This window comes from Conger conger, chromosome 4, assembly GCF_963514075.1.
Source record: "Conger conger chromosome 4, fConCon1.1, whole genome shotgun sequence".
NCBI classification, from domain to species: Eukaryota; Metazoa; Chordata; class Actinopteri; order Anguilliformes; family Congridae; genus Conger; species Conger conger.
The window spans coordinates 42,734,218-42,757,732 of record NC_083763.1 but is presented as its reverse complement, the minus strand read 5'-3'; the positions used below and the strand labels follow the sequence as shown (position 1 = coordinate 42,757,732).

The 23,515-nt window shown below is 40.5% G+C and overlaps 2 protein-coding genes and 1 pseudogene across 2 annotated transcripts; all 3 read right to left on the bottom strand.

Moving 5' to 3' along the window:
* Positions 1–1,069: 1,069 nt before the first annotated feature.
* LOC133127612 (GTP-binding protein Di-Ras2-like) lies at positions 1,070–3,162 on the bottom strand (annotated as a pseudogene).
* Positions 3,163–8,929: 5,767 nt separating this feature from the next.
* Positions 8,930–12,439, bottom strand: dr1 (down-regulator of transcription 1). The gene is made up of 3 exons (XM_061239618.1): positions 11,628–12,439; positions 11,121–11,284; positions 8,930–10,411 (listed from the first exon to the last, which is right to left on the bottom strand). Exons 1-3 carry the CDS (start codon positions 11,848–11,850, stop codon positions 10,265–10,267), a joined length of 534 nt encoding a protein of 177 aa, XP_061095602.1. The 5' UTR covers positions 11,851–12,439; the 3' UTR covers positions 8,930–10,264.
* Positions 12,440–18,038: 5,599 nt separating this feature from the next.
* zgc:109982 (uncharacterized protein LOC553564 homolog) lies at positions 18,039–22,807 on the bottom strand. Its single transcript, XM_061240409.1, is given in 7 exon segments — positions 18,039–18,173; positions 18,176–18,274; positions 18,503–18,686; positions 18,938–19,031; positions 21,194–21,373; positions 21,760–21,921; positions 22,711–22,807. Coding segments are annotated over 7 exon segments (951 nt in total).
* Between the last annotated feature and the right edge of the window lie 708 nt (positions 22,808–23,515).

The following is a 23,515-nucleotide window of genomic DNA, read 5'->3' as shown; positions in this document are numbered from 1 at the left end:
CTTTTTGAAACTATATCTTTGGTCAATGTGTTCCCATGGAAAGACTGCAACAATTATCTCTTGTAGCAAACCACCACTGTCACATTCTGGAAACTATACATCGCAGATATTCATAGATCTGCTTATTAAATATAGGAAGTGACAGCTTACAGCTAATTTAATAGTACATTGGCTTTGTAAAAAATTATATTTAATCAATTTTAGGTGTGTTGGCTCAACACTCATTTAAAGACATATACATAGAGTAAATATTGTCCGATATACACTCTGTTTTCACTTTATGAGACATAGACATATTTGGGTAATTGTAATCATTTTGATTATTGCATTCGGCAATAAGGCGGCACGGATGGTGCAGTGGGTAGCACTGCTGCCTCACAGCAAGGAGGTCCTGGGTTTGAATCCCGATTGGCCGGGGTCTCTCTGTGTGGAGTTTGCATGCTCACACACACGCGCGCACATACTAACTTACCCTACTAACTTCCTGTTAGTTTATCTGTTCTGTGTTTGTTTAATAAATATATTTTATTAAACCCGGTGTCTGTTTTGGCGTCACATAGACATGAGAGCAGTCTTTCGAAGAACTTCCAACCTTCAGGTTATCGGTATGTTTAATCATTGATAATGGTTATTTTAATTATTAATTTGTGGTTAGATATTTCTGATAACAGTAATTTTATGAGACTGATTACTTTTTGCAGTTATACTGCTACATAACATTAATTGGCGCCCCGGTTTCGTAGAGAGTAAAATCCCTGCGTTATTTGGCGGCCTGTGCGAGGACCCTACAGTTTCAATTGGGTAAATCATGTTTGGGTAAAAACATTTCAGTAAATAAGACATTATTTAAATGGCTAACTTAATGCTAAAAGTTAGTGATAGGATGAGAATATAAACTCACACAACATTACCATTGAAGGCATTTTATTATGCAATAACATGAAAGTGCTTTCTTGTAATCACAAAAAGTAAAAAAAAAAGCAGCAGGTTGAAAATAACTGAGCACTATGGTCACCTATACACTCCAAATACTCATGAAACCACTTCCATTTTTGAATTAGTTGCAGGATAATATGCTATGTTTGTACAACTGTTATACCCTCTGATTTGTAACAATCACATGATTGTGTATATACATTTATTTACAGGAATTGGGTAGGCAAGTGTTGTCCTGGAGAGCCATTGATGTTTCTGGTTCTCCATTTTTTTTATTCCATCCAAACTTGATCACAAGAGTTTGACTGATTATTTAGACTGTAGAGCTGGAAAGGTGCAACAGCAGACCACCTCCAACACATGATCACCTGCACTCATCAAGCCTAGTAATTAATCCAATTATTGAGTTATATATTTCGATAGAGAAAAAAACAGGAACATCTCTCACACTTCAAGGCCAGGGTTGCCTACCCCAAATGTAGAACAGAACTAGGTATATTTGATGCAATGTCCAGAACCGAAACAATGCCATACAGTTTCAGCACCACTCATATGATGGCGCACTTCCCCTTCAGTCTGTCTCTGGCTCTCATTGCCTTGGACTTTTTTCCATCCACCTGCAGGCTAATCACTCTCCTCTTCTCCAGGTTCAGCAGCTCCTGGAACAGTTCCTGAACATTGTAGTTGGTCTTTGCCGAGGTTTCCATGAAGGAGCACTTCCAGCGGGCGGCCAGGCTCTCCCCCTCGCTGGTCTGCACCTCTCGATGCGTCTCATCGGTCTTGTTGCCCACAAGCATGACAGGGATCCTGTATACATCAGCGCCCTTTATCTGGCATATCTGCTCGTAGATGGGCTGCAGCTCCTCCACAGACTGCCGGCTGATGACCGAGTAGACCAGGATGAAGGCATGGCCCCGGGAAATGGAGACGCGTTGCATGGCGGGGGAACTGGTGGCTGCCTGTTGTGTCCGTGATCTGCAGGGTGCAGATGTTCTTGTCGCAGCTGATCACCTGCCGATATGTGTCTTCGATGGTGGGGATGTAGGTCTCCCGGAAGGTTCCTTTAATGAACCGCAGAACTAGAGAACTCTTACCAACACCAGCCGCCCCAAAGACCACTACCCGGTAGTCATTGCTTTGCTCCGGCATGGCTTCTCAGATCTTCCGGAGCCTCCAGTGGGTACCAAGATTACAAAATGCTGATATTTGTCAGTTTATGGCAGCCAAGGGTTGAGTCTACATATCCACAGACTTAATTAATCTGCTGAAAAAAGAAAAAAAAGAATGGGAATTGATTTTGCGTGGGTAACCTAGGTAAACCATGAAAGGAAACAGCAATAACGAATTTGAATATTCCTCTTTGTGCCAGCACACAGAGAATAAGATCTGTCTATGCTATTTGTGGACTGCCTGGAAAAATCGTAGAATATAAATCAATTTTAGCCTCCTTAATAACTTTTCATCTATAGTCTAGCTAACAGTCGTTATCTCTGCAAGTTGAATGCAGAACAATCAGGTCAGCAAGTGTTATGGCTTTAATTTGCAGTAATATAAAGCCAGTGTTAGACTATCAAGAAAATAAAATAATTTGAACACATCATCATTTTTGCAATTATTACGACTAATATGACACCCATATAGCATTAATAACAACTGACAAAGCTTCAAAATCATCAAAATAACCTCAGCTCTAAAACAATCTGTCTCTTTAACCATCTATTGGGAACATAAAAAGCGAGAAAAAAGCAAAATTGCAACCTTTTCCATGTACCGTTCCTGACAGATTTAGTAGCTACATTCAATATGTAATTGTAGGTACTAGTACATGTTGCAACGTTCGCCAGATTCAGCTATATTAAACAGTCGAATATGGCAACGGGATGAAGTGATTTGGTACAATATCAGCTCACGCAGCGGATTTCACTTTGTTGGCTTTATTAATGTTTATAGTTGAAATGCAACACCTTTTCACACTTTTTGGACTCCTAAGTAGCCCTTAGGAGAATTCACATCGACTGCAGTGGCACACTCCCAAACGGTGACAAACTAATCTGTAGCCTATTGTTTCTTTTTCCTTTTTTTCTCTTTTTTGGATATTGGATTTATACTTGCTTCCCAGCTACCATATTCTGTTGTTGACAATAATGATAATTCTGGGTTTACTTCTGCTGGATTCCGATTCTTAAAAAAAGTATCTGGACACCTTACCTGATGCAATCATCTGGTCGGGATGCATTACCTTATTGTAAATAAAATTCCAGTGTTGTGTACGCACTATATATGGCCGACAAAGATAGGAAAATACCATTTAGCAACGAGGGAATATTACTATCGTTCGATAAATTTAGTAATTTTTCTCGCTCATAAAAGACACTCATTTTCCATATCCTTATTTTAATCCAAAACCAACGCATTTGAAATGTGGAAGCTATAATGTTGCCGCATTTTGAGAGGCTGTAAACAATACCACCCTGTTTTTTTATTCATTTTCTTTTGTATGGACTAGTCCGTTCATGAAACAGTGGTAAATTGCATCTCAGCGACTGCTTGGTGTAGACTCAAACCTGCTAAAGCTTAGCATACAGAGTCTTGGGTTTTATGTGTCTTATTTCCCTATGTTAATCTCGCGTCTTTGTGCAATATTTAGAGTATGCTATTTTATCTTAACCGACGTCAACGTTCACACTTTAAAGGAAGACACTTCACAATGTGGAGAACAAAAACAAATATAGGAAATGTACAAAAATAATACTTATGCAGAATGCTTTCGTCGATAACACAATGAGAATCTTAATGTTTCGTTTTGGGCTAGGATACTGTGGGCTCTAGAATTATTGGCACTCTTGATGCCAAAAAAGAATAAGAAAATAAAAAAATTCCAACATGTGTAAAGTGATTTATGAATGATTTAGAAAAAAATATATACAGTGGTGTGAAAAAGTGTTTGCCCCCTTCCTGATTTCTTTTTTTTTTGCATGTTTATCACACTTAAATGTTTCAGATCATCAAACAAATTTAAATATTAGTCAAAGACAACACAAGTAAACACAAAATGCAGTTTTTAAATGAAGGGAGGAAGACCTACATGGCCCTGTGTGAAAAAGTGATTGCCCCCTAAACCTAATAACTGGTTGGGCCACCCTTAGCAGCAACAACTGCAATCAAGCGTTTGCGATAACTTGCAATGAGTCTCTTACAGCACTGTGGAGGAATTTTGGCCCACTCATCTTTGCAGAATTGTTGTAATTCAGCCACATTGGAGGGTTTTTCGAGCATGAACCGCATTCGAGCATTTAAGGTCATGCCACAGCATCTCAATAGGATTCAGGTCAGGACTTTGACTAGGCCACTCCAAAGTCTTCATTTTGTTTTTCTTCAGCCATTCAGAGGTGGACTTGCTGGTGTGTTTTGGATCATTGTCCTGCTGCAGAACCCAAGTTCGTTTCAGCTTGAGGTCATGAACAGATGGCCGGACATTCTCCTTCAGGATTTTTTGGTAGACAGCAGAATTCATGGTTCCATTTATCACAGCAAGTCTTCCAGGTCCTGAAGCAGCAAAACAGCCCCAGACCATCACACTACCACCACCATATTTTACTGTTGGTATGATGTTCTTTTTCTGAAATGCGGTGTTACTTTTACGCCAGATGTAATGGGACACACACCTTCCAAAAAGTTCAACTTTTGTCTCGTCAGACCACAGAGTATTTCCCCAAAAGCCTTGGGGATCATCAAGATGTTTTCTGGCAAAATTGAGACGAGCCTTAATGTTCTTTTTGCTCAGCAGTGGTTTTCGTCTTGGAACTCTGCCATGCAGGCCATTTTTGCCCAGTCTCTTTCTTATGGTGGAGTCATGAACACTGACCTTAACTGAGGCAAGTGAGGCCTGCAATTCTTTGGATGTTTGTTGTGGGGTCTTTTGTGACCTCTTGGATGAGTCGTCGCTGCGCTCTTGAGGTAATTTTGGTCGGCCGGCCACTCCTGGGAAGGTTCACCACTGTTCCATGTTTTCGCCATTTGTGGATAATGGCTCTCACTGTGGTTCGCTGGAGTCCCAAAGCTTTAGAAATGGCTTTATAACCTTTTCCAGACTGATAGATCTCAATTACTTTCTTTCTCATTTGTTCCTGAATTTCTTTAGATCTCAGCATGATGTCTAGCTTTTGAGGATCATTTGGTCTACTTCACTTTGTCAGGCAGGTCCTATTTAAGTGATTTCTTGATTGAGAACAGGTATGGCAGTCATCAGGCCTGGGTGTGGCTAGAGAAATTGAACTCAGGTTTGATAAACCACAGTTAAGTTATGTTTTAACAGGGGGGGCAATCACTTTTTCACACAGGGCCATGTAGGTTTGAAATTTTTTTCTCACTTAATAATAAAAACCATCATTTAAAAACTGCATTTTGTGTTTACTTGTCTTGTCTTTGACTAATATTTAAATTTTTTTGATGATCTGAAACATTTAAGTGTGACAAACATGCAAAGAAATAAGAAATCAGGAAGGGGGCAAACACTTTTTCACACCACTGTATAAAGGTTCCATAATTATTGCCAGCCCTGGTTTAATACTTTGTGCAAACTCCCCCGGCAGATGGTAGTCCTATAGTTGTGTGTAGTTAGAGAACACATTTGGATAAATTTTTTACCATTCCTGCATTCAGACTTTTCATAATCATCAATATCCTTGGATTTGCCCTTATGGACCCCCCTCTTTAGTTCAGAGCACAGGTCTTTGAGTCTGGAGACTGAGATGGCCATTGCAGAACATGGATGCTGTATTTACTTAACCATGGTAAGCAGGTCAAACTTTTCTCACTGCTGACAGTTGATCTGCTGGTAGCCTCGCAACATAGGTTGGACCTACAGATATTTTCTTCCTCCAGAGGCTGTAGAGAAGCTCTTTCCAGCATTCTATCTATGGAGTGTCAAGTGGCGTTTGTTTCACCTTACTGGCAATAGCCCACAGCCCTGGATTCTAGTCAAGAGCAGAACATTTCCCTTTTTGAGGAATTCTAAGGACATTTTGTGAACTTATACTGTTAACAATATTTTGATAAAAAACCAAGGACATACAAATAGTCCAAAGACATGCAGGTTAGGCTGATTGGAGAGTCTAAATTGCCCATAGTTATGAGTGTGTGAGTGAATGGTGTGTGTGCCCTGCGATGGACTGGCAACCTGTCCAGGGTGTATTCCTGCCTTTTGCCCACGCATTGTAAATCAAACAATTACTTGCTTTAATCCTCGTGCAAATGTGTTTTTTTTTTTTGTGTTTGGAACTTAAATTAAAAACTGAGTGTTCTAGTGTTAATGTTAATGTTAATGTGTAGTATTGTAATAGAAAAACTAACAGACTGTCATGACATGCATGCTGCTTGTTCTGAGTAATTGACTCATTCATTGAAAGGGGTGTGTTCAAAGTAATAGCAGTGTGGAGTTTAATTAGATAATTAATTATCTGAAAAAACAGGTGTCATTAATTGTCCTTTATTAAGGAAGAAGGGAAGCAAATACATTTCATACATTGTTATAAAATATATTTCCTTCTGAATTGCCAAGTAAAATGGACCATTCCAAACATTGTTCGGAGGAAAACTCCGAACAAATTATAGGATACTCAGCTAAAATGATCTCAAATGCTTTAAAATGGTAACAAACCCAAAACACGCAGAAGAAAACAAGCAACTACTATTAAAATGGATCGAAGAATAGTCAGAATGGCAAAGATTCAGTCATTCATCAGCTCCAGAAAGATCAAAGATGATCTACAATTACCTGTAAGTGCTGTTACAGTCAGAAGATGTTTGTTCGAAGCTAAGCTATCAGTAAGAAGACCCCGTAAAGCACCATTGTTGAAAAAAGGGCAGGTGCAGAATCTGTAAAAATTTGCCAAGGAACACATCGATTGGCCCAAAAAGAAATGGTGTAATATTCTGTGGACTGATTAGAGTAAAATTGTTCCTTTCAGGTCTAGTGGTCATCCATAGTACGCTACTGAATTCATGCCACAGTACACTGTGAAGACAGTGAAGCATGGTGTTGCAAAAAATCATGGTATGGGGATGTTTTTCATACTATACCAGAGATCATGGATCAGTTTGAATACAGCAAAATACTTGAAGAGATTATGTTGCTCTATGCCGAAGAGGAAATGCCCCTGAAATGGTTTCAACATGACAACGACCGCAAACACACGAGCAACATCTTGGTTCCAGACAAAAAGGATTGAGGTAATGGACTGGCCAGCTCAATCCCCCTACCTCAACCCCATTGAAAACTTGTGGGGTTACATTAAAAATGCAGTTGCGGAAGCAAAACCTAAAAGTTCACAGGAACTGGACTGAAATACCTGTTTCTAGGTGCTAGAAGTTTATTGACTCGATGCAACGCAGATAGCAGTTATCAAAAACAATGGTTATGCAACTAAATATTAGTTCAGTAATTTAAAGTGAAGTTAAATCTTGAAAAATTCCTTCAGCTTATACAGTTTGAAGAGAATTTGAACAGAAAAATGGCGACTGCCTTTTTTTTTTATATTCCTTTTCTTTGCTTCCTGTAAAAGAATAACAGACTTGATAAAATTTGCTAATGCTTTGATTTGGAATTGAATGTGTACTGTTTCCACTCGATTTGAAATATTGAACTAAAAGCTATTAAAAAATATTTGCACTTTATTCACATTTTTGAATGCACTGCTATTTATTTGAACACAACTGTAAATGTCCTAGAGCTCAGGGCAGTGCAAAATCACTTCTTGCCAGTCTTGGGAGGGCAAGCATGTTCTTGTGTGGACAGACAGTACCTCTGTTGTCATATCAGGTCAACAACCAAGGAGGAACCAGGTCAGCAGCAGCTTTGCAGTGTCACAGCAGCTGCACACCTGGACCCTTCATCGTCTTTTGAGGCTCAGAGCCATGTATTTGCCTGGTATGCTCAATCCGATGGTAGACTTTCTGTCCTGCCAGATGCCCTCCCTGGTGGAATGAAGACTCCACCCAGACGTGGAACAGATCTTGTGCAGATTCAGTGAGGCAAATTCCCCTGTCTCTTCTGACCCTAGGCAGGGTTTGACGTAGCAACCCTTCTACCCTAAGACTTCTGCTGGTGGGTTCCAGCTGGACTCAGGAAGACTATGGTTTCTGTGCAGCTCAGACTCCTCGATAGGGAGCTGTGGCACGATCCGAGAAGGATCACCTTGCACAACTGGATGGTCTCGTATGACATCTGGACCCAGATTGCCTGCAGCTCTGCGTTTGGCCTCTGAGAGGCCAGAACCACTACTGATGTCTTGTGATTGGGCAGTTCAGCATGCTGAACTCTCTGGTACCCTCCACCCATTCATTGCATGTGAGCAGGTGGAGACTGTTGGGACATGGTGTGAATCACATGCCAGTGCCAATTATATTGCAGTGTGCAGTCCCTGCTTGATGCAAACAAATCTACCTCTACAATATGGGGTATGTGGCTGCTATTTCAGTACATCACGCTAGGGAGGCAACCACACTGGTATCTCACTTCATGAAGGGACTGACGGCAAAGTAGGCCTTGAAACTCCCCCCCTTATAAGTGAATCACACAAGTGCTATGCCCCATTGGAATAATGTAATTTGCATTCACAATACAGAATTACCAATTAAATTGAGGAAAAAAAGGTTTAAAATAATGTTTGAAAAAAGAGGGAGACTGTTGGGCATCTAACCACCATCACCACCACACTAAGAAAGGGCTTTATATTAGAACAACAGCAACCCCTAGTGGAGGAAAGCAGAATTTTAGCACCATAACCAGTATATTTATTTTCCAAAGACTGCTGATTGAGCCAGTTAAACCTAAATCTAACATTGCTATTTGCAGAATAGGCGCAACTGGGATACAAATCAAAACACATTCAAACTCTTCATATCTGATATAAACACAAGAGAAAATGAGCAGTGTGAAATGCTCCAAATATACAAATGTAGGAAACATTCGAAAAATCTAGAAAGAAAAACATTTTACTTTTACGAAACATGTCAACTTTATTGCTTAGAGAAATTATGAGAAGGCATGAGATTGGATGTCAATCATCATCACTTTGGATTTCACCACACATTCACAATGGAACTTTTATGCCTCGCAATGGAAAAGAAAAAAAAACGTAGATATCAAAATAACGTTTTACAAAATGAAAGTTCCCGTTTACTTGACAGTAAGGGTACATACAGTACAAACCAAACCTTTTCTTTTTCTTTCTTATAGAAGGAACAAATGCAAAACAGCGATCAAACATTTACTCCATCACCTACAGTGCTCCCTCTCCTCTCTTTGGTTCTAGCAAAAAGTATTTCCTACCTCATTTAGACTACTTCCGCAAGCAGCGACAGCAATACTGAAAAGGGATGGAATAAGCCAAAAACCTACGTACACCAAAGCATGACTAGAAACCCAGAAGTAACCGAAAGCATAATTTTAAAACTATATTCACAAGTTAAACTGAGTTTATATCACACACAGGCCTGGAAGTGTTTTAGAGCTAAACTCTATGCATAATGCGTGCATCAATTAGGGAGAATGAAAAATCACTTTACATAAAAAGGTTTTGTAGGGAAAATAATTTACCAGGAAAAACAACAATATCCTCATTCAGCAAGAACATTTTGTTGCAGTTTTTTTCAACAGAACATTTTAATCAAACAAAAGGAAAATAATATATACAACTGACTTTAAAAAGGAGGTTAAAAGTGCTCCCTCTACCTTAAAGGTACAATAGGTAAGATTTGTGTTAAAACATTGTTATTAGAACATTGCAAATCCCTTCCTATAATTGAAAAAGGCTCACTGACATGTTGACTCACCCTCTGCCTTTGTTTATAGTCCTTAAATTTGGGTTTCAAAATATACAGTTGATGGCCGACACTCTGTACCAAAACATTGTATAATAATTCAAGTTCATTGGTTGAAATTGGTTCTAGTTGCCATAGCCAATGGCGTTCAAATGTCAGCATGTTTACAGAGAATAGGGAGGGATAAACAGTGTTGTGGTTTGAAGGTTTTTGTTGCTGCTATTCCTCCCTTGAACATTAGAAGTCAGAAATTACCTATTGTACCTTAAACCAAAAGTTTATGAATATTTCACTTTTGCCAGGTCTTAGCCCATACATAACGGAGGGACAAAAAACAAAGTTACCTTCAGACAAACAGAATCTGACTCCGAAATCTCCACTATGAAATGGTCAAGGCAGTCTGGGCTGAAAGTCAAAAGTGCAGGGGAGGCTAGCACAGTCGGAGCTGGCCTCAATGAGCTGAGATCAAGGGTGGCAACCGGTGCAACACGTTCTGCCCTGTTGGTTACACATCATCGTCCTCATCTTCATCCTGAGAGGAGCAGGCCTGGAGACCCCCACTAGCGGAGGCTGCAGCTAACTGTGCCTGTTGTGCAGCCTGCTGCATCTCCAGCCACTCCTGCTGGGCCAGCTCTGCCTGCTGCTGGCGTGCCTGTAACAACATTGTTAGGCCGACTCATGAACTGTCCACAAGGTCCATGTACATTGAACAACACACAAAGTGACCACTGGTACACTGCTCACTCGATATAAAACGTTGTGCTGTGAACACGTTTACATCTAAAATCTCAAGTGTGGTCCTTAAGAAAGCCCTAATGTATACCTAAGCCCAGAGGGAATATGCGGAATTTTTGCGGTTTTCTGTGCTGTTTCAGGAGGGAAAAGCTGGGGAAAGGTCATTCACTGCCTTAATCAATGTGTTTTGAGCAAAAATGGCCACGCTAAATGGGTTCATTTATGTTCAGTGTAAACGAACTAGCCCAAGCACAAGACACGGGACTGTCACACAAACAACAGAGGGGTCAAGGTTGCTGCAAAAAATGTATAGATGACTTGCAACGAATTCTGCAAATTCGGAATTTCTCGTCGGAGTTCTCCAGCCGCGTGGGGGGCTAGTCATAGTCCAGTATTATGTACATGTAAAGTTATGTGTCCCTATGCAAAACAAAGGACAGGTCCAATTCCTCCAAATGAGATTCAAGCTTCGTGATCAAGACCCTTTTGAGACTTCACTAAACCAACGTTAGCTAACATTCAGTATTCGCGATTTTAATAAAGCCTAGCTAGGGCATACCACCCTGAAAAGGAAGCTTGTGAAATTAATTGCTGGAGGCAATATTTAAATTGATTGTGGCCTTTACCTTCGCGAATAACTCCTGCTGCTGTCTGAGAAGCTCTTCTTCTGGAATGCCAAGGTTTTCCAGACGGGAGCTCGCCTTTCTTTTTTTAAGCGCTACTGTTTTACATTCCTGTAGGACGTCTTTCACCTCGGTGATGTAGGATGCGAAACCAAGGCTTTCAAGCGCTGAGCAAAATAATGTGAAAAAGAGCAGACGGCAGCCATGACATAGGTTACCAACCTAGCGTGCACAAAAATATTTTACGCCTGTTTAGCCCATCTAGTGAGGGAGATTTGCTTGGGTATGAAACTCCTGTCAGATGACAGCTCGCCGGGCTGCGTTAGTTACAAATAGGACAGAAGCGGTGGTTCTTAGCTAGCTAAATGGATATACCATATTAGCTATACCGGCTACTGCTAATGCAAATACAAACATAGCTGCTAAGGTAGCAAATGAGCCTAGAAATGCATTTGCCCATAGTAGCTAAAGAGACATCATACAGTGTGAATAACCATTAAGCCATCTTACCGTTTATAACATGTTCTGGAGAAATAGTTTTCTTTTCGGATTTGTTGCAAATTTCATTTGCCTCGGAAGAGATGAGGTGGATAAATTCAGTGCAACAATTCACCACGAGCTCCCTGGCATCATTTGCAACCCTTACATTAGGAAGAGTTTCTTTTATCATTTTGTTGATAGCTGCCCTGGGTATGGTAAGATCATCATCGTTTCCAGACGAAGATGCCATCATTGGTATGAGTACACCAAAAACAAGCCGGCAAGCTAAACTAACGTTAGCTCGCCAGCCTACCACAGTACTAGCGTGGCCTGTAATGATGGTTGCCGGCTAGCTAACGCAACTGAAGTGGAACCTCGTCGCAAGCTAGGGTACTACTACGTGTAACTAACAATAAAAACTGTAGAGCTAACTTGTTCGATGTTTCCTGAAGCTCTCTCCAAAACAACAGAAACACCGAACGCATCGGTGATAAAAAAAAAAAAAAATGTATTCAATAAAATCGCATGATAGTTGGCTAGCAACCCAGTTAGCTAACGTTAGCTATCTAGGTTTATGGAGGTGGCAATGTATCCACCAACAAGCTAGCCAGCCAGAGTTAGCTACTACCGTCCGCATTTGTGAACATTGTTGGTAGTCTAGCTACCTAACCCCACCTTACTAGTAATACTAGTAGTATCGACGAAATTGTTTCGTTATTTCGATTCAAGTCCTCTTAACAATTGAATTTACACAACATTTTTGAACTAAATAAATCCAAGAGAGAAGTTGTTATAATCATTATTTACTAGCTATACAAAATGCTGTCTTTTCCCGGAAACAATCATAAATTCTTCTTCTTTTGAGTTTGTATGTGGGTATACAACCAAGTACACTGCATTATCGCCATCTACTGGATGTATTATTGTTTCCCTTTTTAGTTTACTTCTTTCATTAAAAAAAAAAAAAAAACCCAGGATGAGTAGATATACCCGATATCCATCTAGCTGCGCCAACACCATCCTCTCCGATTTAATTTCACTTGCACAGATGATAACCATTGCAAAAACGTATTCTGTCTAAAAATTGACAATTTTTCTTGTCATATCTACCTTGCTGATCCCGTCCCCCGTCCCAACTCTGTCCTGTCTCTTCCATCTCAATTTATATCTTCCAGCTATCACACTGCTTTGCACCTGCTTCACGCTTTCCCCCACAATGATAACATACAGCGTGTTCTTTAGTTAGCTTAAAGTTTTCCACTGAAGCCTTCTTCAACAACACTGGTTTCCGACAAACAGCTACCACCTGTCCATATTCCTGACACCAAAAACATCTTAAAGGCACCATTTCAAATGTCCTCACCCTGTAACTTACATAGTGTAAAAACACTGGAAGCTTTAGTCAAATTCTAACAAAACCGACAATCAATGGCTGTGTCTCAAATTGCACTTGTGGACTAGTTAGTGCGTAAATAAAGCGCGGAAATTAACGGTCACGTTATCAACCGCGTCCCAAACCAAGGATTTCCCATTATAGTGTCGAGGACCCGGCCCTAGGCCCCCCTGATGAGAGATTGACGGGGGATGGGTTAGAAAGGAATGCATTGTTAACCCCTCGCACACGCCATCGAGGTGGTAGTAAGAACGCCCGTAAGAAGAAAAATATGTGGTACAAGATAAATGTACAACCGTATATGGATACTGAGGAGTCTGAAGTCAGAGGACTTAGATTTAGGGTTTTAAAGAGCAAGGTTAAAGTTCTGACTGAGAATACCCCAACCCTACAGGGGAGGGGCACAATGCCTGGCTAAAGAAAAAAAAAAAAAGGAAAACGGAAGGGATGTCAATACCGAAAGAAGATTAAGAGGCTTCAAGGGCCTTCCTGATTATAGCACAAATAATTTATCGGATAGATTCAAAGGACTGACTGTAGAAGAAGTTGGGGGATGATTTACACTCAGCTATTGGCTGGATGTCCTTTGTAGATCCCTTAAGGCGCCGCGGAGAGGGGCACCTGAAGAGTGTGTTGAGATGGTGGAGGGCACTAACTTCTGGCTTGTATGAAGTCAAAGTTTGGAGAGAGTCCAAGGAGAGATTATGACAGGGAGACAAATACCAGTGATGAATAGGTTCATTAAAAAATTACATAAGAGCTAGTGTTTTTCCACTCGTATATTAAGATGGTGGAAATTCCCAAACCGGAGGGGAAGACGCCGAAGTAGCGCCTTTTGTGTTTTTGTCCGCGCAACAGGTTACAGGTTACCTCATCTATCTTTGCTAAATAACATTACTGCCTAACGTTAGCTCAGTCGCTAACAATAAGAAAGACTTGATGTTTGGCCCAAATTAAACAATAGAGTCAAGCCATCAGAATATACCTATGTTTTGTGAAAACAAGAAAAACGTCTCATTTGACATGGCCTACAGGTTTGAAGATGAAACTTAAGAGCAGAGTCAAGAAATGCAACGTTTTAGGAAAATGAGAGTAAGCATAATATGTGTGGTTTGCCATATTCATGTACATACATCTGCTGAACATTTGGCAGGATCTCTAGGGGGACTGTCCAGACCAAGGACATGAAGAGTGGAATAGACATGGAGCCAATCACAGTTCAGGCAGAACTGAAAGATATCAACTGCTTGCCATGTGGATTTCACCCTGATTCTCCATGGTTGGGTTACTCTCCTGATGGAGTCATCATTGTCCCTCTCAGAACATTTGGTATCTTGAAAGTGAAATGCCCAAACATTCAGAGCTATGTTGACTGCCCCATCATAAAATGTTTAGCGGTGCTTTGAAACTTAGGTGGTATCAGTACTACTGGTAAGTCCAGTAGTACTGATATGCTCTTGACTGAGTTAGAGTGGTGTGATTTTGTTGTGTGTGCCCAGGAGGACATGCTAGGTCAGCAGATTTGCAAAGATCAAGAGGAGAGTCTTACCATTAGAGACAGAGCAGACTATTTCTTTTATTTTTCCCCTACACAATTAAGTATTTGCATGTCCTCAGATGACTTGATCACCTGTAAATAGTTTTCTGTTTATTCAAGCATCAGTATTCCAATTTCATGTTGCCATAGCCATGTTTGTTAATACGCACTCAGTGAGCACGTTATTAGGTATTTATTAGACTTATTTATACTTATAAATAGCTGCAAACCCTAGCTGCTGTGTGTGACAATCCCAGGAAATGAGCAGTTTCTGTGATACTCAAACCACTCTGTCTGGTACCAACAATCATTCCAGGGTCATTTAGATCACATTTATTCCCCTTTCTGATATTTGGTCTGAAAAACAGCTGAACCTCTTGACCATGTCTGCATGTCTCCATGTGTTTCATGTTAATGTTTCATTAAGAAGCTGGTGTACAGGTCTACCTAATACATTGGTATATAGTTCATAATAGTTCATAATAGTTTGGATCTATTGTTACCAAAAGGTCATTTGATTTTTTTACATTTGCTGTTTTTTATTATGCTGATAATTTATTGGTATTAGTGTGTCTCCAAAATACATTTACATTTCATTTGACAGATGCTTTTAATCCAAAGTGACTTACAAGTGCATAGGTTAAAAGCAACACATCCATAACTAGTAAAATACACATGAAGTGCTGTTCTAAACCTACAGTCATCATAAATGTAATGTAATTATTATTATTATTTTTTTTTGGGTTAAACAAAATGGATAGGGAAAGGGGGGGGGGGGGATCAGGAGGTAGGACTAAGGTACAGTTTGAAGAGGTGTGTTTTTAGTCTGCGTCGAAATAAGGGGAGGGATTCTGCTGTCCTGACAGTGATAGGCAAGTCATTCCACCACTGAGGAACCAGAACGGAGAACAGGTGTGAACGTGCAGCTCGACCGCCAGGTGTTTATAGTGAGGGAACCATAAGGCGACCAGAGCTGGCAGACCGGAGTGGTCTAGCTGGGGAGTAGGGAGTGATTAAGGATTGGATGTAAGGTGGGGCAGTCCCCTTAGCAGCCTGAAATGCCAACACTAGGGCCTTGAATCTGATTCGTGCGGCAATAGGAAGCCAGTGGAGGCCAATGAGGAGTGGGGTGACATGAGCTGATCTGGGCTGACTGGTGATCAGGCGGGCTGCAGCATTCTGGACCAGCTGCAGGGGCTTGATGGCACAAGCTGGGAGACCGGCTCGGAGGGAGTTGCAGTAATCCAGGTGGGAAATGACAAGCGCCTGGACTAGGAGCTGGGTGGCTTTCTCCGTCAGGAAATGAAGGATGCGGCGTATATTGTAGAGGAAGAACCTGCAGGTTCTGGCAGTGGAGGATACTTGAAATATGAAAATAGAAATATGTTGTATTTTGTAAGCAAAGGATTTTTGATTACAGAGTTTATTATAGCAGGCTATTGGTAGTTACTTGGTCCCTACAGCCCAGCAAGACCACTCAGATCTTCCAGCTCTGGTCGCCTTGTGGTCCCCTCATGTAAATCGCTTCGGATTAAAAGCATCTCCTAAATGACAAAAATGTAAAATGTAAATGTAATGATAGTTGAAGAGAAGCCATCAGTTATGAGTTCAATGATGTCAAATCAGCAAAACTGAGGTACCAAAGGCAGTGAATATCTATAGACAATAACTGTGGTTCATTCAAAATTAACTACCCACATCAGGTTTTGCAGCCTAAACTAAGAAACAACATATTGGTATCAAAACATAATATATTTACTTAAGAAAAAGTTTATGAATGACAATACATATTTACAGTAATTGAATGTGCAAAATGTAAACTCAAATTAGCACCCAGGCAAGAATGAGAGTGCTAAAATACTAGACTGACTTGCTCCATGCCTTGACTAGTGTTCTGTTCTGAAAGTAGACATTACAGTTAACAGCTGTGTACATGGAGATGACTGTGTCAAACAACTTATGCTCTTTTACCCAACGGATACAATTATACTTTAACATGTACCCTAGCTTTGGGTAATTATATTTTAATCACATAAACTAACATATTAACATTATCCCTTTCTGCACTGCTCTGTAGCTCTTGCCTGCCTTAATTCAGAGAAGTTTTTGCACCTGCTCTCCACTATCACTAGGTTCCTTAAGTCTGTGCAAATGTCTACTCCCTAATCCCGAGTCATTTGTATTACATGTGTGTCTATGTGAATCCAGTTCTGCATCTTCGTTTCTCCCTTGTTATTGTATGATTGCCTTTTCATGCATCTCACCCGATGTCTATTTGTTAGATCACCCTCACTCCCATGCCCCGCCTATTTTGTCTTAGCCCTCAGTGTATTTAAACCCCAGTCTGAGTATTCACCAATGTCAGAATGTTGATCAATAGTCCAGTGCTGATTGTTCGTAAGCTTGAAATACTTGAGAGTCCAGAGACACCCTTTGCCTGTTTATAAGTTTGCCTTTCCCCTTCTGTTTTGTTTGTTGTGATTTTTGGTTTTTGATCTCCGCTTTGTTTTAGACACTTTTTACGCCTAATCCCTTGTACCTTTGATTCTCTGCTCTCTTGGATTTTTGTCCTTCGGGCTATCTTGACTACTCTCTTGTAATTAGATTTGGCACGGTGCTTCTGGATAACCTGGTTTTTGACATTGGACTGTAATAAACCGATTTTTGGCATCACCGTTGGTTGGAACTTATCGCGTTGACTTCTGTGCAATATTTGGAATGTTTTTCAAAATGCAGTGCCATGATCATGTGGCAATAATTTGATTTGACATAATGGGTATGTATTAATTTGGACAATTGTTTTTGTTACCTTTATAATAATCATCATACAACAGCCTTGCGTACTATTTCTAAAAGTCTGTTTTCTATCACTGATACGAGTTATAACTATGTCCACTTTATTTCAATTTTACTTCATTTATTGCATTGGGTTACTCACGGTAGTTGATTGCTTCTTGATTTGTTCAAAGTATCCAGTCTTCCAGATTGACGGTGTTTAAAGAATGAATGAGTGTGCGTGTATAGGCTATGTTTGTAGGTCTATAGGCTATGCAGAATAGCCTATATAGCAGATGGGAAAATAGCCCAAACAAAAGAATGTTGCGACAACCCGAAACAAAAGAAAGGACTTCTAAAAAATGTAATCTTCCTTTCCTAAACAAATGAAAACAATTGAAACTTTAAAGCAAAGCTTGTTAAACTTTCAGCTCAGCGTCCTTCAGGTAAGCACTTGTCTTCAATTGGCAAATGCTGCTTGCGTCATCCAGGGGTGCCCTTAAATAGTCTAAATTTGTTGTAGCTGGCCACTAGAGGGAAGCACAAGCTTTAAGATATCTCAATATCACAAGCTTTAAGATATCCTTTGGCTCCTACATTGTATATTGCCCAAGTCCAAGGAGAAATGAAACGAGTGATTTGTTTTGCACAATAAAACACATTGTAAAGCATTTCTCTGCGCATTAATAGATGTGTTTAACTGATAGTACAAGATGGCAGAATAGCAGTGAAACCTCTATGATTGAAGTTTTTCCAGAGTGAAGCTCTTGCGACTCTTCCAGCGGAGCAGCTTTAGGAAGTTGAGACTGGCATTGAAGACTTTGTCATGCTCAAACACCATCTTGTAGAAGGTATCAATGGACAGATCACCAAATGAGGGTCAGCATATTTTAGGGTTGTCATGGGTGTGTAGAGGGTGTTGGTTTGGTGACGGAACGGTGGGTTTTCCATGGTGATGATCTTGTGGGTGTGCTAGAGAAAAGCCAGAATTGAAAGATTGTGAAGACAAACACCCAGTTACATTAATACTATGGTTTTCAAGTACTATAACAATAGCACATGAATGCTTTAGCTTTAGTTTAGATTTAAATTGGTAAAAATATCTCCAAAGTGATCAAATTTGTTCAGCATAAATATGTACCAATGTCCTAGCCTATAGCCTATTTGCACAATATTTATACATTTGTGCCATTGCAGTACCTCTGCTATGTCCTCTGGTGTCTGTCCAAGACTGGAAAAGATCTGATTGTAGTTCTTCAGGTAGATATTTTTGAACATGTCAGCTGTCACGTTGTCTGCTTTAGATAAGTCTGTATTCATGCCTTCTTCATAAACCTTGCGCTCAAATTCTGTCACCACTGGACCAGGCTCAACGAGGCTTATGCTGGAAATGAAAAGCAAATGTATTTCAGTGTGCGGTGCGTTCGTGTCTGTTTGTGTACTTTCTGATGCTTTCAGGCCTCCACTTGAACCATTTGAGAAAAGGACAATATCCTTCAGGAGACAAGAAACTGTATTCAGGATGGGTCAGATGGTAATTATTTTTTGACATATCCTGTTTCGGAATATTTATTTCAGTTGGTATTCAGAAACAATTGTTACGCCAGACTGACTGATGTAATGAATACTACTTACTTCAGATTGAACCTCAACGCTTGGACCGCCAGGCTCTCACAGAACCCCTCTACAGCTAACTTGGATGCAGCATAAATGTCATTGAACAATATACCTGTGAAAATAAGATAGTACCCCGTTTAGAAAAAAAACATTGTACCTTTAAGACATTCAGTACTAGGGGTGTAAACCTTTGATTTTATGTTACTGATACTCTGAGTAGCGATACAATGTGATATGATTTCTCCATTTATAATGACACAATATGAGCGATCGTGATATGATGCAATACTACGTAGCCCCTGAAGTTATATTCATAAGATAAAATTGATTTTAAAAAATAAACGCAAGATAAGAAAATTGTAAAACTGACCTGATTTTGAAGGTGCTTAATTTTTTTACATATTGGCATACCGTATGACAGATGTAAGTGAGACAGTATATTCAGTTAGCTAGCTACACCCTAGTCATAAAGAAGTACAACGATACAGCTGAAACTTACAGCAAAAAAAGAGTCCCAGATAGCAAGGTCCAAGAACCATTCCGAAGTCACTTGCTATCTGGGCCTGAGGCTGAACCATATGCTGGAATGAATTTGATGACACCGATATTTCTATTGGGTGTGGCACAGCACCTCACTGTAATAGCTTATGTGCCTGTATTTAAAATGGAGAACTACTCCAGGAATCAATCATCTGTTTTTTTTCATTCAGAAAATGTTGATTTGTATGCTTTCTATGACATTCTGAGGTGAAAATAAAATGTGACCAACTGTGTTTGCTCTCTTGATCACTTAAAATTCAATTATTTTGTGCACAAGATATTATCTTGTTCCCACAAGATAATTAACAACCCTGACCTAGTCATAGACTCTCATTCTTTTTCTTTTTCTCATATTCTGACTTTCCTGTTTTTCTCCCAATTTAGTAGCCAATTGTACCCTATCTATTCCATTTGCCCTTGTGTTAGCTAGGGATACACTGGCTACACCTGTGGGAGAAATATATAATGTAAGCTAGGATATATGTATCCAGATATGTACAATGCATATAGTTAGAAAACTGCTTAAAAGAATAAATTGTGCTTGTGACAGATAACCAGCAAAAATGTAAGGGAGGGGTAAGTGCTCTGCCACAGCATGCAGGCATAGGCATGCGTGCAGGAGGTAAGCAGAACTCTCCCATTGTTGGGTGCGCTCATGTGCTTGTTATGATAAAAAATGGGGAGGAATCGCACCCAAGGTCGGTTCCTCCTGAACCAGACTAAGGAGGAAAGACGGATGATAAATGTAAGCTTTGTAGTTCCTGTAGCAGTGTGTTAATTGCAAAACAAATGTTACATGACTTAAGGAGCAGATGTGGGCCCAGGAGTACAACGTGTGATGGAAAAGTACTGAAACACTGTATGAAGATGATTGGCTTTCACTGTGATCACTTAGGATGTGTAATGGTATAAGAATAGACACACTGTCTGCTAAAATCTAGAGTGTATTCTCACATTGGTGTGACGCATTCTCCGTGCTTTGTTTTGCTGCAGTATTAATAAAGTTTGTATTATTGTAGCTCTCCTTGCTGTGAAAGAACTGGGTTCTTTTAAACGGGAAAGGTTGTTTGCAAGACGTCGTCTCTCCAGGGAATTTCCCCTACACACCCCATCCCTCAGTGGCCTGGATGGATCAGGTGATCCTTCTCCCGCCTGCGACCGTGAGGTGCCCGGGGTGCGGTGATCTCACTAACCCCCCTTGCAGAGTCCTTCCCCCGGGGTGCGGTGATCTCACTAACCCCCCTTGCAGAGTCCTTCCCCCGCCCTCGGAGCGGTGAGCCCATTATGTCGCTCCATGTGAGCCGGCCAAACTCAGCTTTGGCAGGACCAGGAATTGAACACCAGTCCTCGGTGTGCAACTGCAACAAACTGATACTTGTGCATCAAGGTCTGTTCCTTTAGCCGTGCGCCAAAAATCATGTTCCAATATAAGAACTAACATTTTTTCTTAGTTTAATTGTATTGCACGCCCGGCCAACATATTATTTGGTAGAAATATGTTTGTTTTGCAAATTATTCGATGCAGATTTATTTTTAAAACCACAATTTACACATGCATAATTGAAGTGACATTTAAAAATAAATACAAGTTTGCCATATCAATTAAGGATTCGCCACGATCCATCACGATTTAGCCATGTCACATCGATGTTGTTGTACTGTGACGTTTGCATCACGATTCATCTTCACATCCCTGTTCGATACACAGTCCGCATTGCAGTCTCACTCTCCCACCCTGAATGCCCATGACACTGCTGATGACCACTATGTGACCACTCTTCCTCCTTTTCATGTCTGGGAGAATCTCCTTCAGGAGGCGCACCCGGCCAAAGAAGTTGGTGTCCATGACCGTCTTCATTTCCTCTATGGTTTGGCACTCGATGGGTCCAATCAGACCAATCCCAGCATTGCTGACTACGGGAGAAGTTAGAAGTCGTCATAACTTACCCAGAGTTGGACACTGACCACAAACACAAACAGGAAAAAGTAGTGATGCCATTAACCTCAGCTATGTGCCTAGCTATGTGCCTAAATGAACATTAACAGGCTGACAGACAGGACAGTGTCAATGATCAAATGGCATTGCATTACATTATTGGCATTTGGCAGACGCTCTTATCCAGAGCGACGTACAGGAGACAATCCTTCCCTGGAGCAATGCAGGGTTAAAGGCCTTGCTCAAGGTCCCGACAGCTGTGTGGATCTTATTGCGGCTATACCGGGATTCAAACCACCGACATACGCTAGGCATGGCAGAGCAGGTAGTGGGAAAAGAAGGCATCCTTTCAGCAATTTCTTACTGAGGATGTCGATTCTCCGGTCTGGGAGACTGTCCACGCAGGCCTTGATTGACTTCTCATCGCATATATCCGGCTGTTTTATTTCCAGGGTCCGACCCAATGTCCGGCCTGCTTCCTCCGCTAGGGCCCCACCTTTACTGAGGTTCCTCATGGTAGCATACACTGAGGGTCAAAATATCATGAATTACAACTAAATACTCCTTGGTTAACTGATGCATTGTCATTTGTTCAGTACAGTGGGCTCCAGAATTATTGACAATTTTTTTCAAAAATTTAGAAAAAGCTGCATATAACTAACAGCCTGGATCATTACATCATATTATTGCCATTTGGCAGACGCTCTTATCCAGAGCAATATACAGTTGATTAGACTAAGCAGGAGATAATCCTCCCCTGGAGCAATGCAGGGTTAAAGGCCGCTGTGCGGATCTTATTGTGGCTACAGCAGGATTAGAACCACTGACCTTGTGTGTCCCAGTCATTTACCTTAACCACTATGCTACAGGCTGCCCCTAGGATAATAATCTATCTAATCACAGAAGCACCCCTAACAATTATTGTTGATCAGCAGTTTCTGAGATCAGCAGTTTCTGAGATACTCAAACCATCATGTCTGCCACCAACAATCTTTCCACGGTGAAAGTCACATTAACTGAAGCTCCTGACCCGTATCTACATAATTACATGCATTGCACTGCTGCCACGATTGGCTGATTAGATAATCGCATGAATAAGTAGGTGTTCCCAATGAAGAGCTCAGTGAGTGTATATTGCAAGACCAGACTCATGCAACACAGCAATGCTAGTAATAGTTGCCTTGGTATACTGTAATTGCATGATTTGTAGATGTTGTCGATAAAATGTGGCATTATGTCATGGATTAGTATTTCAGCTACTATTAAGTATAGTGTTGCTGGGGTTACCATAATTTCGAGATGAAGTTATGCTTACCCATGAACCTCTTCTTCTCATCCATTGCAATGCGAACAGCCAGAGACAGGCCAATGCCAGAGGAGCAGCCAGTGATGAGAACAACCTTCTGGTTCATGGTAACTTTTGAGTGTACTGTATGTATGTCTGGTCTCCAGAGAAAGTGAGAAAGTGAGAATTAAAGTGATACATTGTACAAACACACATTGCAGCTTAGAGGAATTACATTACTTTCTGAAGCTGCTGTATGAGCTAATTCCAAGATCGTAGTAATCCTCGGTTTTGGACAGTTGTGAGCACATATGCAATTGTTTGTAGAAAAACAGCTGAAAAAAACTGCTCATGCTACTGTAGTCACCCTTTTCTGAAGATAAGAAAAGTACTAATCCATTTTCACATTCAACAATGTTGGCTGACATATACCAGAATTGGTAATGCATGAATTAATTTTGTCTGTGACTAAAAAACAGATGACAAAGTTACAGTTGTTAACAGTTACTCTTCCTTAGTCCTTTCAGTTACTAGTAGTTTCCTTGTACTTTTCCAGTATCACATGATATATACAGGATATGAACATGTCATCTTTCTTAAAGCATTAGCAGTCATTCAAGAATGCCACTTGTTCTTGTAAAATACAGAGCAGTCTGTACTTATTTGGACTGTGGTATGTTCTTTTGACTTGATGAATATGAGGTTAAAGTGCTGGCTGTCACCTTTAATTTGAGCGTCGGGAAGAGCAGGGCATATTGTCACTTTTCACTCTTTCTTACATTTCTTTGGTGCAATAAATCACAATGGAATAAAATGAAAAAATGAAGCCCCGTAC

Excerpts from the sequence above, each read along its gene's own strand:
- dr1 (XM_061239618.1), bottom strand. The coding sequence starts at position 11,850 with ATGATGGCATCTTCGTCTGGAAACGATGATGATCTTACCATACCCAGG. Across the intron at positions 11,285-11,627 it reads TCCAGAACATGTTATAAACG|CGCTTGAAAGCCTTGGTTTC; the intron begins GTAAGATGGCTT and ends TATTTTGCTCAG. Across the intron at positions 10,412-11,120 it reads AGCAGGAGTTATTCGCGAAG|GCACGCCAGCAGCAGGCAGA; the intron begins GTAAAGGCCACA and ends ATGTTGTTACAG.